Below are 18,310 nucleotides of genomic sequence, written 5' to 3' on the forward strand. Positions count from 1 at the left end.
TAACAATCACTTTATTTGCAATATTTTTAGATATACAGAGGTTTTTACAGCTTATCAAAAATATTTGCATATAGTAGTACGTACTGGATCGTACAGCTAATAACCAAGTCATGGAAAAATTCCCGGAAAAGACCTGAAAAATGTTTTCTTTATAAGGGCTGGGTCTGTGTTATGGCTTTTTGCCTGCACTCAGAATCTTGCTCTTCTAAGTGAATTATTTGTAGCTGCTTTTCACAGTGGATTTGAAGGCCTGCTCAGATGATAACACGCCCAGCTAAGCTGCACACAGCTCTCTGCAGCCTGGTGCTCAGCAGTGAAGTGGTGGAAGGTTTGAGATTCCTCTGGGAGGGGTGATAATTGGCAGGGAACATGACGAGATCTGGCAACCCTGACAGCTGGGCTCTGTCACACTGCCATGAACAAAAGAAAAGAACTGTGTTCGCATGACTCTCCTAATGAGGCCATTACAGTCTTATTATCTCCAAGGATGGAAGTGAAGGAATTAATGTGGATTGCAGTGTCTAGAACATACTCAACTGCTATGTAGAACTAGAATAAACACAGTATGTTTGGTGCCTGATATCTGCTTATTGCTTATTGTAGATAAACGTCCATTATAATGTGTTTTCTATATTTTTTTCTTCTAGGTAACCTTCACCAAGAGGAAGTTTGGTCTGATGAAGAAGGCCTATGAGCTGAGTGTGCTGTGTGACTGTGAGATAGCCCTCATCATCTTCAACAGCTCCAATAAGCTCTTCCAGTATGCCAGCACAGACATGGACAAGGTCCTACTGAAGTACACCGAGTACAACGAGCCGCATGAGAGCAGGACCAACTCAGACATTGTGGAGGTGAGCAGCTGCAGTACACAAGCAGCCATATACAGCTCTGGAAGGTGTGGCATAAAGTTATCCAAAAGCAGTGTGTAAGACTGGTGGAGGAGATTAAAAACCAGGGTTATTCCACCAAATATTAATTTCTGAACTTTATCAAACTTTATGAATATGAACATGTTTTTTTTGCATTATTTAAGGTCTGAAAGCTCTGCATCTTTTTTGTTATTTCAGCCATTTCTCCTTTTGTGCAAATAAATGCTCTAATTGGCAATACTTTAATGTGGAATTTGGGAGAAATGTTGTCCGTAGTTTATAGAACAAAACAACAATGTTTATTGTCCTCAAACAAACCTATAAATAGCAAAATCAGAGAAACTGATTCAGAAACTGAAGTGGTATTTTAATATATTCCAGAGCTGCTAACCAGGCCAGCCAACCAACTCTGATAGACGTAATTTGTTGTTATGGGTTACACTTTATTTTGATTGGCCCTTCCTTTTTAAATGAAAATAAACCATCATCAGACTCTCAGTAACCTATCAACAACATATCAGTTATGTAGCATCTGAACATTCAGCATATCATGAACAGAGTTTTACTGAAAATCAAAATTAATTGCAGTTGTTTTGCACTATTTTATTTAATTCAAAACTCTTACAATTGCCCACTAAGTGATGACAAAACAGGCTCCTTCCAACCTGCGCTTACTCCTAAAAGCTTATGTTAACTTCCGGACTCTGCGCTCCTCCAGTTAACGTGACCTCGTTTTGCCAAACATCCAAACAAAGCAATCCAGACTGTTCTCATATAGAGTTCCCTAATGGTAGAACAAACTACCTTCCACTACCGAATCAGGAGAATCCCTCGCTACCTTTAAAAAAACTGCTGAAGACAGAATCTAACAAACTAACTACTTTCAACCTCACTTCCTTCTTTCCCTCCTTTACTCCTCTATCCTATTATTTACCCTTGGCCTCCTTCAGACCCTATCTAAAAAGTTTTTGCCTTGAACTTCTGTCCTCTATTGCTAAATGTACATCATTATTTGTAAGTCACCTTGGATAAAAGTGTCTGCTTTTAATGTAATGTAATGTAATGTAATGTGATCTTAATACCTATAGATGTTCACCTGAAAAATTATAATACCAGACTATGTTATTGTTGGAATTTTGTATTTTTTTCTTATTACATCCTGTAGCTTTCACAATATAATTCTAATGAAGGTAGTTTCCTTCAAATGCTGCAAAATACAGAAAATAATATTGTAACACCCATCCAAAAACATTCACAACAAATATTGCTTTTTGGAATAAACTTTCTGTGAGGTCATTCTATTAATTTTAAGTATATGTGTGACCATCTGATAAGTTCTTGGGCAAAGTTTAGGGCTAAAGTAAATCCCAATTCTTAATTTATATTTATTTTAGCATGAACTCCGTCATAGAGTTTACAAAAAATTCCCACATAAACATTCCCATTACAGTTTTGTTTCTCACTATAAGGTGCACTTATTCAGGTATTAAGGATCAGTAAAGCCCTACTTCATTAAAGTACAGCATTATAAGGGTGAGTTTTCCGTGAAGTTTCTCCATCACCGAGACTGGAGCAGTATTAGCATTAGCCGCTTACCACAGTGCTAGCTCTTTCACCATTTAAAGACGAGTATATCGGACTGTAGCCTGCTTGATTATCATGTTAAATCAAGCTATGTGGGATGAACCGCTAGCTGATAGCACCCTGGCTTGGTGGAACAATCAGGGTTCCTCAGTGTAGCACTGTCGGCCGACATTTGCTAGCTCTAAGTTAACTATAGGAAATCTAAGCTTACTGTAAATAAACGCAAGAGCTTTACTCACCCAAATAAACAGTTTTCAATAGAGAAATCTGTGTATATTAAGATACAGTGCTCGTTTGATTGTGTAATGTTTTTTAAAGAATGACAGTTTTGTTTACTTATGTGCCCCCAGCGGCGAGACCTGCTGAATTAGGAGAGAAACATGGAGACACCCTTGTTCCTTACTATTTTAGCTGAAAATGCTCCTTATAATCCAGTGCGCCTTATGTATGAAAATAGACCAGAAAATAGACATATATGGGCAAATGAATTAAGCTCAGAGGCACTTCATTGCAGGTCACCACCAGCAGGTAATTTGCTCTTGTAGTCCCAAATACCGCACCTGAACTCAAAGCTGTAGTTCTTAGAGAATACCCTCAAAACACTATTTTTAAAGACTTTTCTCAAACTGCAGATTATCCATCTCCAAAAATGTGCTGTGTGAGCAACCACCTGAGACAGTATATCAACCACCTGGATTAGCATTGCAGCTGCCTAGCAACCATTTAGCTACACCCTATCAACCACTAAGCAACAACAAATCAACTGTCTGAAATACCTGGCATGTCCAAGTGTCCACTTTATAGCACAAAAGCAACCACCAGGAATACCATAGCAAACCATTTAGGAACCGTTTAGCAACACAACTACAAAACACTACAAAACCACCTGGACTATCAAAGCAACCATGTAACAACAGTCTTGGAAGCTTTAATTCTTTTAATTAAGAATTTCATTTTATGAGCAACTAAAGTAGACTATCATGCTTTAACTGTCTCTTACCCCACAGGAAGAAAGCACAACAGCAGTGCATGTGTGTGTGTGCATGTGAGTGTGCCCATATGAATGTGTGTGTGTGTGTGCGTGTGTGTGTGTGCTGTATCCACCTAGATTTATTACAGGATGGGATCAGATTCCATCATAGCCATCTCTGCACTTCTTTCCTTCAGATATGAAAAGCCAGTAGGACGCCGTTTTAAAGTCTAATTGAATAAGATATGAATAGAGCTGTCAATTGACTTTAAATAGTTTAGAAAGCAGCAGGCAGGGCTGCAGTGTCTGGGAATGCAGACTGCATTTGCTGATGCTGCGATGTATTTGATGTGCAGTCTGACGCCCATTTGGCCGGGATGCTTTCAGTAATTACAGATCGCTCAGTCAGTCATGCTAGTAGCATGTCCTCAGAGGGCTATGGCTATCCTGACCTTCACATTTGCTTCATTTGCTGTTAGCTATTAGCTACTTATCCAGTTGTCCAGTACCATTATGTACTTAATTGCTGTCATTGCTCCATATAGTGCACCAATGTCCAATCACAAAGTGCATGTAACAGATGTGCTAAATGGCTTGTTTTTACATCTGCTGTGAAAGGTGGCCCTGTTCAGGTTGAGCTTTCAACATATGAATGATGCTTAATCTAGTAGCAGATACATATTTATTTTAACAGTTAACATTTTAAAGTAACTGACTATAGAGGGTTTTTTGTGTGGTAACTTAGCTTAGTTTAGTCAAAAGTTCTCCTAACTTTTTTATTTTTTTACTACTGCATCTCAAATTGTTCAACAATATTTATGCTCATTAAAAATAAATGAGCTGAATCTGAAATGCATTAAATATTATGTCAGATGTTTAGTCTGTTTTATTAATATTCCTCTTGTTTTTATTTCATTTCAGACAAAAGTTTGTGGACACAGCTCTACTGGCCATATGTATTTGCAGTCCACAAGTTAGCCAAATGTTTTGGAGTTCCAAAATTTAGACAAAAGTATTAGCATAAAACATATTAAGATTTTATCGAGCACAGTAACAACAACCTCGTAACTAGTTAGCAATGGCATCTCAACCAAATTTACATACCATAGCAAATGCTGAGAAACACCATAGCAGCCCCCTTGATTGCCATTGCAACCAATTAGGAAAACTATAGAAACAACCTAGGTTTCCACCCAGCAACCACCTCAAAATACCATAGCAACAACTTGGACACCACCTGGGATATTATAGCAAAGATCTAGCAACACCTTACCAGCCACCTAGCAGTACCTTAGCAACATCTTAGCAACTGATTAGAACATTAGAACCCAATTACATGGTTGGAGTCTTTCTATTTTCAGATTAGATTATAGTGATGTTGATGTCATTTAAAATTATGATCTTCTGCCTCTTCACAAGTAGGCAGTTAGACAGTTATGCCACTCAGGAGTTGCTCTATAATCTAACTTCAGGTAATTAAGTGTGAGGAGATCATCAGTTTAAACAACTCCCAGTCTGAGGATATTTTATGTGATGGGGTGATTCTAATCTACAGATTTACAGATTTTAATAAACAGCAAGAAACTGAAGAGGAGAAGCATATTTTTTTTTTATCAATTTGTAGCTGTAGCTTATTTGCTAATGTTTCTGAGGCTCAAAGATTTAAACTGATATGCAGAAGCTCTATGGTTCTATTTTTTATCATTTAAGTTGACCTGATTTTATATTGTTTACCTGGTAATTTTGTGTACTACAGCAGAACCAAAGCAATCTTAAATATTATAGGCTTATGTATGATCATATAGGATCATGGTGTTTAGAGTGGTCATTTGGGTCTATGTTTTAGGGATTTCCGCCATCATTTCAAAGGCCACAAGTCAGCGAGTGGTCAGCACAAAACCAGTATGTATTTCTGTTTGGCCTGTTGGGATTTAGAATGAAGAAGCCTGGCTGGTTCACATGGAGCGGTGTAGGCATCGCTTCCTGCAGCCATGTGTTGACGAACACGTCGAAAGGAAGTGCTGCTAACGGGTCGGAGCTAAAAATACCGGCAGGGTGCGATCCAAAACACACACACTGAAACTTGAGATGCTATCAGTCAAGGACCTGGCACGCGTGTTTGGCAGAGCCTGCCCGTGTTTGCCCACTGCTAATGGGACATTTTGAAAAATCTGACTCACTTAGGCAGTGTGGGCTTTTCATAGCTCTACTGCTGCTTGTGTGTTTGTTTATTTTTCAGATTACTGTTACTGATCTGTAAACAGCACATGATTTTAGAGATTAATAGTGTGCAGCTCTGCTTCCTGCAGTTACATATTGCTAGTAAGCAGTACAGAAATTACACAATTATTTTAACTATCAGCTGTAATTATCTATAAGTGAAGTAACTACTCTATAATAAAAACTGTAAAAATGTTGTTTGGCTACTTCCATATTTACATAACTTGCCTATTGTTGCTGTTATGTGTAAAATCCTAATTCAAGACAAGACAAGACAAGACAAGTCAATGTAAAAAGCTTATACTACAGTAAATTTCTCTTTTGTTGTTTAATTTCCAGGCGCTGAATAAGAAAGAGCATCGGGGCTGTGAGAGCCCTGATCCGGACACGTCCTCATACATCCTGACCCCACACACAGAGGAGAAGTACCAAAAGATCAACGAGGAGTTTGACAACATGATGCGGAATCATAAAATTGTGAGTTCTGGTTGATAAATAATGTTTTTGCTTTACTGTGGTTAATCTGCAGCCAACCATCTGTTCCAATTCTTCTTCTTTTTTTACTTGGTAAAGCCCTATTGGGATTGCATTAGTTTATGAGGGAGACATTTCCCCATGTGATCAGATGAAGGCATTCACAACAGATTGCTGTAACAACACTCTTATTGCAGTTTAGGGTAAAGTTTAAAGGTTGCCCTAACTTTCTAACATTTTGTTAAAATTAACCTCCAAACATTAGTAAATTGGCAGCATCTGAAATAAATATTGTGTAAGATATTTAGTCAAAGCTGTGAACACCAGAAAAATTCACAAGTCTGCGTAAATTTTCCTTCTGGTCCTTCTTGGACAAGAAATATACAAAGCTTCACAGCTTTAGGGTGGAGCAACACTCAAACTGCCTGCTTGTCAAGAATTATACTACAGTTAGTACCGACCCTGCAATGTGATTGACTGAGAGGCATTTTATGAGTAACATTATCAGCCGGTAATGCACTGTAACCGAAGCTCTCCAAGTATTACTTCACCACATACAGGTAACCTAGCAACTATGCAGAGCTTACAAGCCAAACAGTGCAGCTACAAACAGAGCAGCAATAGAACTATTTTAATAGAACTATTTTTATAACCTAACAGATTGTATTTTCTTGTCCTCTTTTACTCAAAATCTTTCAATAAACAGTGATAATGGAACTGTGGTATAATCGCAATAATACACTTTAGGGTTATGCTATAACGTGTAATATTAGCACTGCTGTGCTGATCTACAACTGCTGCACAGCAGTACCAATATTACACATTATAGCACAAACCTCTTGTGTATTATTGCTTAAACAGGAGATTCAAAAAACACTACAGCCCTCGATGGTCAGGGGTCTGAATACAGGGAGCTCCCCATATGACAGAAAAATATATATTTATATATGTATTATTAACATTGCCATAGTTCTCTTATTAAATTGTCTGTTACAAATAGACAGGATTGTACATACTGTACACCTTCAGTTATCATTATTGATACTGTACACTGTATAGTTATATACAACTTATTATATTTCTTCTAACAATGCCTTATTTCCCCAGTTCTACTCACCTCTGTGTGTGTGTGTGTGGGTGTGTGTGTGTGTGTGCGTGCGTGTGTGTTGCTGTCTCTAGCCGGCTGTCCTGTCCCAGCAGAGCTTCACGCTGCCCGTGGCCGTTCCCGTGGATGACCCCAGCGCCCTCTCCTACAGCGCGGCCGGGTCGCTGTCCACTCCAGCTCTGCCCTCAGCCTCAGTGTCCCTGAGTGAAGCGGCCATGCTGTCCCTGTCCTCCAGTACATTGCACACGTCTCCCAGTGCTTTACTCTCAGGTCTGTTACACAAACGCTTTACTGACTTACTCTGTGCTGCTTTCAGAAATATTAAAACCACAGTGACTAACAAACACAATATAAACACATATACACATAAATAAGGTACAGTATATGTCCAAATGTGAGTGGACACCTTATCTGATGCATTAGACCTCATCAGCTACTTCAAGATGTACCCATTGCCCACTGCAGACACAGGTGTGCAAATGCAACCTCACTCTGTTCGTCTCGTCCATGTAGAGAAGTACTGCCAGTGGAAGAGACTCTCTTGAGCAGATAATGAACCATTACTGGCTTATGTTAGAGGGGTATAAAGGCCCCCAGCACTAATCTGGGGAGCAGTGGAGCTATGTTATCTGGAATGATGTTGCTCCATCCACTAATTTTGGGATAGGTTGGGGAGATATGGTGATATGGTATGTGTGTGACTGTGATGTGTGTGTGTGTGTGTGTGTTTGTGTTTAGGTGGTATACATAGTTCCTCAGACTCCACCCCCAATGGTGTACACCCAAGTTCAGCAGGTAAGTAATAAAATCTTGACAAGTACCTTTCCCATTTTATTTAAAGGGGAATTTCTGAATGGAAGGAAAAGAAAGAGAGGTAAGAGTGGGAAGTGATATAAAATATGATAAGTAAGTTGAGAAGAAATGGAATGGAGGGGAGAAAGAAAGATAGAATGAGAAAGGAAGGAGGAGAGAAGGAAATAACAACAGGAAGATGGGGAGAGAGAGAGAGAGAGAAGAGAAATAGTGGTGGTTGGAGATAGAAAAAGAGTTAAAGAGAGAGAGGAATAAGACAGGAAGACATGGAAAGATAGAAGAGAGAAATAAGAATGAGATAGAATGATAAAAAGAAACAGAAGGAGAAAAAAACTATAAGAAGAGAGAAAGAAAGAAGAGAAAAATATGAAAAGAGAGAAAGAATAGAAAGAAAAATAGAATGAAGGAAATAAGGGGAAGATAAATAGAAGGGAAGATAAAAAGGGAAAGAAGATAGAGATAAATAGAGGGAGAAACGAAGAAAATAAAAATGGGGCAGATAAATAGAAATAGGAGAGAGAGAGACAGAAAGAGAAAAAAAGGAAAAATGGAAGGAAGAGTATAAGAAGATGAAAGAAAAAAGTATGTAAAAGAAAGCGTGAACAGAATAAAAAAAGGAGTCAGTTTGGTTTCTGTTTTTCCTCTGTCAATCATCTGTGTACCCTGTTTTTTTGTGCTTCCCTTCAGCGAACGGCTTCATTATCACTCAGGGAGAGAACGGGATGGGAAGAGGACTGCAGGCCAAGTCTCCAGCGCCACCTGCAGGCAGCCTCGCGCAAATGGGCCACAAACCAGAGCTGCGGGTGCTCATCCCACCAGCCTGTAAAGGTGCTGTACCAGCTTTGGTGAGTTTACAATCACTACTGATCACTATTCTCAGCTGAGTGCTTCACTCCCTCTGCCTGAAAAAGGGATTTTTGAGCGTGAAGAACCTTTTCAATACAAACATTTGCGGAAGAAACTTTTTATTATACTCAATTCTAAGTGTTTCTTTTACTTTTAGGACTTGTAGGACCATTTGTAGAACAATTTATTGAGGAAACTAATAATGTATTTAAAAAGTTCTTAATAGTGTCATTGACTTCACAAAATCTGTAATGTATTGGAATGCCAAAACCATTAAATATCTCTTCACAATCTTAAATGTCTTTTTCTCATGTAAAACTAAAAGGGGTTCTTCTCTGACAACACTCAACTTACTCTTCGTAGGACCTGTTTTTTAGGAGTATGAGGTCTGATTAGTGCAGATTTATGCAACACTAAAAGTCATAATCATTTATTTAAAGAACTAATTATCCATTTGTCTCTAATAGCACTCAAAGACCCTTTATGGAACCTTGTTTTTGGAAGTGTGCAGTTAGATTTGTGTGGGATACTGTGCTTTAAGAATGATATATGTAAATGAACTTTGTTTTGATTGGCTGTCCTACATTGTGCCTCATTTAAAAAGCTGTTCAGGCTAAAAATGTGAATGGGTGTGGCTTACTAAACAGCTGTCTACTAAATGGAAGCTTCCTATATATGCCCATATCCTATAAGTTCCTATATATGCCCATATCCTTTATGCTTCTCTCCTGCATGCAGCCAGAGGAAGGAGAGGGAGATTTGGTGAGTTACAATTACTAATATTGACTAATTTTATTGATTTCCTAAAAAAAATAATTATTAGTCATATTTAAAGCACACATATCTAGAGATGATCATTTTTTTATGGTAAAAAAAAATTACGTATATTATTAGATGAAATGGGTGTATTGGATTGTCAAAAGACTCCAAGACCATTTCCAGTGTAATACTGCAGTAAATATATTTTGTTGCGAGAAGAATATTCCCACGTGCTCGGGGTGAAAATGGCCTTATGAGGACCTCTAGTGGACATATTAGACTTGTTCTCATACTTTTTTTAATTATAAAAACAACGCACCTGACAGTGGAGCAAAACAGAACAAACCACATATTGATCATCAGAAGAAGATTCATGTCTGCTCTTGTGAATTACTGTTTGTAATGTTCCTGTTTTCCTTGTTTTATGTAAATCTCAGAGGATAAACAGCCCACAGTCCAGCCAATCATTGACAACGCCTGTGGTGTCCATGGCTACGCCCAGCCTGCCACCTCAGGGACTGTCGTACACCGCAATGACATCCGCTGCATACAATTCAGGTAATAACCCCCTGCTGTACCTCCCCTCTGTTCACCTGCATGTCCTGTAGTTGCTGTTGCTGTTGAAGTAATGCAGCTGTTCTGTTCTGTTCTAGATTATACACTGAACAGTTCAGAGATCAGTAACTTCAACAGTGGATTCAATTTGCCTGAGAGTCTCAGCTTGGCTTCAGGCTCAACCTGGCAACACACTTCAATGGGACAGTCCGCACCACAGTCAGCGTCTCAGGGGTGAGTTATTGATTATTGATAGGTCAGTCTATTGATTGAGTCTTGATGTTTTGTTGTTCTGTATTGAGTCATTTCTGTCCAGTAGGGATAAATGATTGGGCCCAGTGATTCCTAGCTCCTACCACTTTTATCAGAGATTGCAGTAAAATGACTGATCACACATACTTTCAAAATTATTACCAACAATTCATAAATAAATGTGAATAGAATATAACAGTTTAACCAGTAACAATGAAGGGGACGCTAAGTTCTTTAATCTCAAAGACAGGACATAAGCTCCAAGAGCTTCACCATGTGTGCATAACCATAGCCATAACATTATCCCTAGAACACTAATATTAAAATTAGTAACACCATCACTAACGTTGGGTATACACTGTATGACAAGTTTTGGTACCCTTCTTTAATTTTACAAGGATGACCATGGATGACCCTATAAAAAAGCATAAAAACTATTGTAAAATCAGGTAATCCTTAACAGGTAATGTCCTAACAAAAAAAATAATGCTGCTGGGATCTTGGTCTTTGGTCCACCTGTTCCTGGGACATGTGGGAACCTGATTTAAACACACAAACACTAACATCAGGTTAGTGATTAATTAATGTTAATTACAAACCCATAAAATATGTTACTCTATCACTAATGTTGGATTAAAATCACTCGAACGCATTCCTCTTGAAAAAAACATAGATGGGAAGAGGGAATCAACCATAACATTAATGACATCATTAAGCTTCCTGAAGCGCCCCTTAAGTCCCATGTCGCTCAGACAAGCAATAACAAAATCAAAATCACATGAAAAAATTGTCTGGGTGAAAATCACCCGGCATTAGCTTTCTAAGATTAAACCCAAAAGCCTGGTCTTGTGGACGGTCACAAACTGGCTCTGACCCATTGAGACATGGACTCATAGAAACAAAACTCCTGAAGGTGTCCTGTGGTATCTGGCAAAACTGATTAACCTTTTAAATGTGGTAAGTTGTGAGTTCGGGCCTCTGTGGATTACATCAAGTGAGCCATGGGCACCCATGACCCTGCATCCATCTGATATACAGCTTGTCCTTCCTGCATACACCCAACCAAGAATACCCCACAAGATCCTAGAAGCCAATGGAACCAGATAATTAGTGTTCTTCACTTTACCTATTATGGCTGATACATTAGTAAAATCACCAGGTGAGACTGATAACGTGAATCTCTGAGAGGGTTTCTGACCTATCAAACTATACACTATATTGACATGACTAGGGCCTGGGTATTGAAATTCGTTACCCAGGTACCGTTAAAGGTACCGACTGAAATGTCTCAGTACTACTGAGTACTGAAAGGTCTAAAAAAAATTCTGTGGCTATTTTCGATACTTTGCATGAAATGCACCAAACACGGAGAGCACGCACAGCGAGAAGCCCTAAAGCACACAAATTCTCACTTACTCTTTTTGCTTTTTGTATTTAGTGATTGCAATTTAGAAAATCGTTTGGGCATTGGTATCAAATTTAAAGTATCATATCTGTATCAGTAGCGAAAAATTGTAAACAATACGCAGCTCAAAAGTCGTGGAACACAACAGTATTTCCTGTTCCATTACTTTTGCCAAGCTAAAGAACACTTTACAGGCCTGTAAGATATTTTTTGTTGTTTTAATGACTGTAATCTGTTTACCATGATAACAATGAACATTGCAACATGAAAGAAGCACATGCCTACTATTTAAGAAAACTTTATATTATAACAAAGTTGTACAACTCTTTTTTACGATCACAGTGTGATTTGTTACTTGCTATGTTGTGATCATCATGCCATGGCAAAAATAGCATTAAAAACATAAACCTACATCTCAGACCATTTTCTTGAGCTTGACAATTTAGGGCCTGAGGAACTTGGTGGGAAATTTTGGTCTGACCCAGCCAGAGTCCGGTCTAGGCATCGGGTTGGCTCAGACTCTACTGTTTTGCAACCTTCTGCATTTGCTTTTTTTAAGTAAATTTAATTTCAGATAAATTTAAGTAACTTCAACTCGGTTTCAAGACCTAAATGTTAATAAATAAGTGTAAATAAGTGATCTGAGATTCAGTCAATCCTTTCTTTTAGTAAACTTTACTTAATTTATTTTTGCTGAATCAATCCTTTCTTTTAGTAACCTTTACTTAATTTCTTCATACAATATTACCTAATTACAATTACTTAATTTATACAATTATACAATATACATTACTTAAATAATTTATGATACATAATATATTATAATTCCTGCAATTTAAATATTTTTAGTTAAAACACACACATTACACTGTCTTAACACATGGATGGCATGTAATACATTGTGTTTAGTATACTAAAAAGAATGTATTACATGCCATTCATGTGTTGAGACTTGTCTTGGTCTGTTTACAAAATAAATCTTTGAGGTTATGTAAATATTTGAATGTGTGTTTTAACTAAAATTATATATAATAATATTGTTTAAATTAAGTAATTGTAATTAGGTAATAATGTATGCATAAATGAATTAAAGGTTACTAAAATAAAGGATTGATTCAGCAAAAATAAATTAAGTAAAGTTTACTAAAAGAAAAGATTGACTGAAGTTCAGTTTACTTATTTACTCTATGTAACATTTAAGTCTTAAAACTGAGTTGAAGTTACTTAAATTTATCTGAAATTTACTAAAAAAAAAAAAAAGCAAATGCAGAAAGTTGCTTTTTTTATCCATCATTTTTTTCAGTGTGTTAAATACATGCACAGTGTCACGCCTGGCCCTGTTTCCTGTCTGTCCTCGTGCCTGTGTTGTCCCACGTGACCCGTGCCCCTGTGTTCTGCCTGTGATTTTCCATTACCTCATGTCTCATTTGTAGCTCCACCCCTTCCCCAGGTGTTTCCACTCCCAGTGTGTTTCCTGTTATGTTAAAAAGACTTCCTCTGTTACTTGTCCTCTGTCGGTCTTTGCACTGTCCCCCGTTGTCTGTCTCTCTGCGTTTTTCTGTCTCTCTCTGCGTTTTCTTAGCCTCTCCGTGTTTCATTTGTCATTGCCCTAGGTCCTTGTTTAGTGTTTATCTCTGTTTGTTTCTAGTTCCCTAGTTTACTCCCTGTTTAGTTATTCTTATTATCTCTTGTTTGTTTTATTTATGTTCTCTAGTCTCCCTAGTTTATTTTGGTTTGTTTCGCTGTTCTTTGTTTATTTGTTTATTTATATTTATTTAATAAATTCACCTTACCTGTGTTTACGTCCGCCTCCTCGTCTCTCTGCCTGGGTCTAATCCTGACAAAAAGACCGACCAAATGGACATAAACCAGTGGTATGCTGCTCGGAAGGCGGACCTGGAGTATCTCCGCCTCCTCGCCGAGCAAATCCGGGGAGATGACCCGCTCCCAGCGCCTTTCCTCGGGTTGGAGCCCGTCAGCCCAGCTGCAGTGGCGCCCACCGAGACCCACGAGGGGAGCCCGTTGACTGGCTCCAGGATGGCGATCCGCCATGCTCCATTCGGGACTCCGGCGTTGGAATCCCCGAGGCCCCAAGGACGCCGCAGGCCTCGGGGTAGACGTTTTAAGGGGTCCCGCCAGCCGGAGGAGGAGCCCGTTTCCGGGGAGGATTTTCTTGGGGGGGCGCTAGGGCTGTGTGCGGTCAGCCTCGATCCTCGCCCCGACGAGGACGGGGGTGGCATGGATGCAGGCTGTGAGGAGTCCTATTCCTGGGACTACTCCGATCTCCTCACACCTGCATCCAGTGAAGAGGAGTTTGAGGACTGCCCTCCTGCACCAGCCCGCCAGCCGCTCCTTCCTCCCGCGGTAGCTGCCGATCCGCGCTCTGTGTCTTTCGCGGTGGCAGCCGAACCGCAGCCCGTGATTCCCGCGGTGGCAGTGGAATCGCGCTCCGAGACCCCCTGCGCGGCGAGCCAGCCGCGGGCAAAGACTTTCCCCGCGCTCCTCACGCCGGACTCTGCACGAGAGAGTAGGAATCCAGTCCGGGTTTTTACTTCACCCGCAGCTTCGGGCTCCAGTGCTGCAGCGGATCTCTTCATGCCACGCCCCGTGAAGCACGCGTCTGAGGCGCTGCACCCCATGATACAAGCGGCGGCCGCGCCGCTCTCCGAGATTTCAGCGGCGGCCGCGCCGCTCTCCGAGATTTCAGCGGCGGCCGCGCCGCTCTTCGAGACTTTAGCGGCGGCCACGCCGCTCTCCCAGACTGCAGCGGCGGCAGCGCCGCTCTCCGAGATTTCAGCGGCGGCCGCGCCGCTCTCCGAGATTTCAGCGGCGGCCGCGCCGCTCCCCGAGACTTCAGCGGCGGCCGCGCCGCGCTCACAGACTGCAGCGGCGGCCGCGCCGCTCTCCGAGACTTCAGCGGCGGCCGCGCCGCTCTCCGAGATTTCAGCGGCGGCCGCGCCGCTCTCCGAGACTTCAGCGGCGGCCGCGCCGCTCTCCCAAGCCCCAGCAGTCCCAGCTGCTCCAGCTCAAGCCCCAGCAGTCCCAGCTGCTCCAGCTCAAGCCCCAGCAGTCCCAGCTGCTCCAGCTCAAGCCCCAGCAGTCCCAGCTGCTCCAGCTCCGGCACCAGCAGTCCCAGCTGCTCCAGCTCCGGCACCAGCAGTCCCAGCTGCTCCAGCTCCGGCACCAGCAGTCCCAGCTGCTCCAGCACCAGCAGTCCCAGCTGCTCCAGCACCAGCAGTCCCAGCTGCTCCAGCACCAGCTCAAGCACCTGCAGCTCCCAGAACTATGTTTGTTCCAAGGCCCCGTATTTCCAGGCCTGCTCCAAGGCCTCCTGACTTTGCCCCCAGTTATGTGCCCAGGCTGTCCCCACAGACTTTTGCCAGTCCTGGGCACCCACCTATGTTTTTGGTCCCCCTGTCTCTCCCTGTCCTGGTCCCTGTATCTGTGAGTGTTCCAGTTCCTGTCCCCGGTGGTTTCTCTGTTCCTGTCCCTGTTACTGTGTTTGTTTCCGTCCCCGTCAATGTTCTTGTCCCTGTTCCCATGTCCGGTCCCGTCCAGTCTCTGTCTCATGTCCAGTCTCCGTCACCTGTCCAGTTCCCCGTCCAGTCTCCGTCACCTGTCCGGTTCCCCGTCCAGTCTCCGTCACCTGTCCGGTTCCCCGTCCAGTCTCCGTCACCTGTCCAGTTCCCCGTCCAGTCTCCGTTCCCCGTCCAGTCTCCGTCACCTGTCCAGTTCCCCGTCCAGTGTCCGTTCCCTGTCCAGTCTCTGTCCCCTGTCCTGTCTCCATCTCCTGTCCAGTTCCCTGTCCAGTCTCCCGTTCGGTCTCCTGTTTTCCCCGGCCTCTCCCTGCCGCCAGCCCCCGGGGTTTGTTTTTCCGCGCCTCGGGAGCTGCGCGTTTAGGGGGAGGTTTCTGTCACGCCTGGCCCTGTTTCCTGTCTGTCCTCGTGCCTGTGTTGTCCCACGTGACCCGTGCCCCTGTGTTCTGCCTGTGATTTTCCATTACCTCATGTCTCATTTGTAGCTCCACCCCTTCCCCAGGTGTTTCCACTCCCAGTGTGTTTCCTGTTATGTTAAAAAGACTTCCTCTGTTACTTGTCCTCTGTCGGTCTTTGCACTGTCCCCCGTTGTCTGTCTCTCTGCGTTTTTCTGTCTCTCTCTGCGTTTTCTTAGCCTCTCCGTGTTTCATTTGTCATTGCCCTAGGTCCTTGTTTAGTGTTTATCTCTGTTTGTTTCTAGTTCCCTAGTTTACTCCCTGTTTAGTTATTCTTATTATCTCTTGTTTGTTTTATTTATGTTCTCTAGTCTCCCTAGTTTATTTTGGTTTGTTTCGCTGTTCTTTGTTTATTTGTTTATTTATATTTATTTAATAAATTCACCTTACCTGTGTTTACGTCCGCCTCCTCGTCTCTCTGCCTGGGTCTAATCCTGACACACAGCTTCAAAAATGACTGTCCCATCCATCTCCAACAGTCCTGGTGACTCTTCACTCACGTCTATTTTATTCTACAGAGCCGCCCGTCCCCTCGCTCAGGTCTCCAAGCCCCCCTGCTCTTCTCCAATCATCGACATCAAAGCCGAACCCATTTCCCCACCCAGAGAGCGTGGGTCCTCCATGGTCTTCCTCACTCTTCCTCCACCGTCATCCAGACAGGACTTGGGCCGTTCTCCAGCGGAGAGCCTCAGCTCCTCCTGCAGCTCGTACGAGGGGAGTGACCGCGAGGACCAGCGCAGAGACTCCTCCCACCAGAGCGTCCTGGGCCAGGGCAGACCCCCATCAGTTCCTGAGGGCAGCGGGAGGCCTTCACTCAAGCGGCTGCGTACAGATAACTGGGTGACATAGCGCCCCCTGTGAAGAGTACTAAGTGGATTCTAAGGAGACAGACACAGGGAGTGGACAGATGGTCACTATTTATTGCAGTTAACAGGACTGTCCTGACCCCTTACTTTATGTAGCAGAGAAGCTATCCGGGGCCGTATCACAGAGAAGCACCAGAAGATTATATCAGTGTTAAGTAAGCTTGTTCCTGAGGGAACACACAGTCTACAGGTATGAGTGGGAGTTAATTGACGTCAGCATTAGCTAATTAAAAGCTAATTGTATGAAATGTAGGAAGGGTTGAAGGACTTTAATGAGGAAATGAAGATTAGTATTATTTACTGTACTTGTAGCGTGACGTCTAGACCCAGTGTTTTATTATTATTATTATTACTTTTCTTTTTCATTAGGGGTGGGTGGGTATGTGGGTTAGGGGTCTTCTGACTGAAGCATGAACTTGAGCCAAATGTTTGTTCTTTTTGTCCATTTATTTCTCTACTCAGACTCTGCTCTGTGGTGCTCCAGGACATTAATTAATATTCATTGCAAGAACAGCAATGTTATTTCTATATTATGTAATTTATTCTTGTCATGTTCTCATGTTAGCATTTGGGCACAATCTCTTTAATGAATAAAAGCTATTGTTATTTTGGTTGATTTCTGAATAAGTCAGCCATGTTATAATATTTGCTGCAGTTTTATATTGTCTGATTTACACTGCTGTGCCAAAAGTCATGGGACAGGAACTAGTGTCATATCCCATATCTTTGGCCATGTCTCACAGAAGCTAAAGAACACCTTCTAGTTAATGCTACTTTAAGTTATTAATTTGAGGATGAGGTTTGGTGGTGATCATCCAACAGTTTGACCTCACTATTGCTGACATCGAATGCAATAAAATCCTCACAGCAATGCTCCAAAATCCAGAGGAAAGCCTTACCTCTACAATGGACACAATTACTCCACTGAAAAACATGATACACTCTTTTTAATACACTTGATTTCAGAGGTAACAATGCACACTTTTGACCAATATTATGTAAAGGTTCTTGAATGACAATGGCAATATGACAATGGCTTCATGGATTGGTGTGTACCCTGATGTGCATTGTCTACTATGGGACTTTATACTGTATGAACTGGTGTGTCCCTTTCCAAATCATGTCCATATAACTTAATTTACCACAGGTGGATCCTAACCAAGTTGCAAAAAAATGATGATCAGTGGAGCTCAATTTGCAAATGAGTGTCATGACGAAGTCTGTTTATGTCATATTGTTGTGTTTTATTTTGAATATGTTTAAAATTAACTTTTTTTATTTGTCATCATGATTCAAGGACTCAAGGAGATGTTATGTATTACAGAGTAATAACACAGTATCATGTAGCAAAATAAAATAGAAAATTGATAATAATTTCTAGATGCACTGTACCTTAGCTGAGGTTAGCTGGTGGGTTCTTCTGGAATCTTGGTGGTTGATGCTACAGCGTTGGGGACACCACCTGTGATTTCATCTTGTTTGCCACTGCTGAGAGGATTTACCAGTGTTTTTATGTGCACTTCATAATCTGATTACTGCTTATTTAATATTTAATGTTGTTCAGGGACAAGAATTACAACATTATTGAGGCAAAGATGTTA

General features: G+C 41.6%; 1 protein-coding gene across 5 annotated transcripts in view; it reads left to right on the forward strand.

Annotated features, from left to right (window-relative positions):
- mef2ab (myocyte enhancer factor 2ab) overlaps positions 1-17,325 on the forward strand; it is a 41,440-nt gene extending 24,115 nt beyond the window's left edge. For 4 of the 5 annotated variants that reach the window (XM_007246137.4, XM_007246138.4, XM_007246140.4 and 1 more), the window contains 9 exons: positions 648-851; positions 5,983-6,120; positions 7,297-7,492; positions 7,961-8,017; positions 8,723-8,880; positions 9,620-9,643; positions 10,078-10,198; positions 10,294-10,429; positions 16,362-17,325. In XM_007246137.4, coding sequence (XP_007246199.3) covers positions 648-851; positions 5,983-6,120; positions 7,297-7,492; positions 7,961-8,017; positions 8,723-8,880; positions 9,620-9,643; positions 10,078-10,198; positions 10,294-10,429; positions 16,362-16,692 — 1,365 coding nt within the window. In that variant the 3' untranslated portion in view covers positions 16,693-17,325. The remainder of the gene's footprint in view (positions 1-647; positions 852-5,982; positions 6,121-7,296; positions 7,493-7,960; positions 8,018-8,722; positions 8,881-9,619; positions 9,644-10,077; positions 10,199-10,293; positions 10,430-16,361) is intronic. The other variant, XM_015605016.3, reaches the window with a different exon arrangement.
- The last annotated feature ends 985 nt before the right edge of the window (positions 17,326-18,310 follow it).

Source organism: Astyanax mexicanus, chromosome 16, assembly GCF_023375975.1.
Source record: "Astyanax mexicanus isolate ESR-SI-001 chromosome 16, AstMex3_surface, whole genome shotgun sequence".
NCBI lineage: Eukaryota > Metazoa > Chordata > Actinopteri > Characiformes > Acestrorhamphidae > Astyanax > Astyanax mexicanus.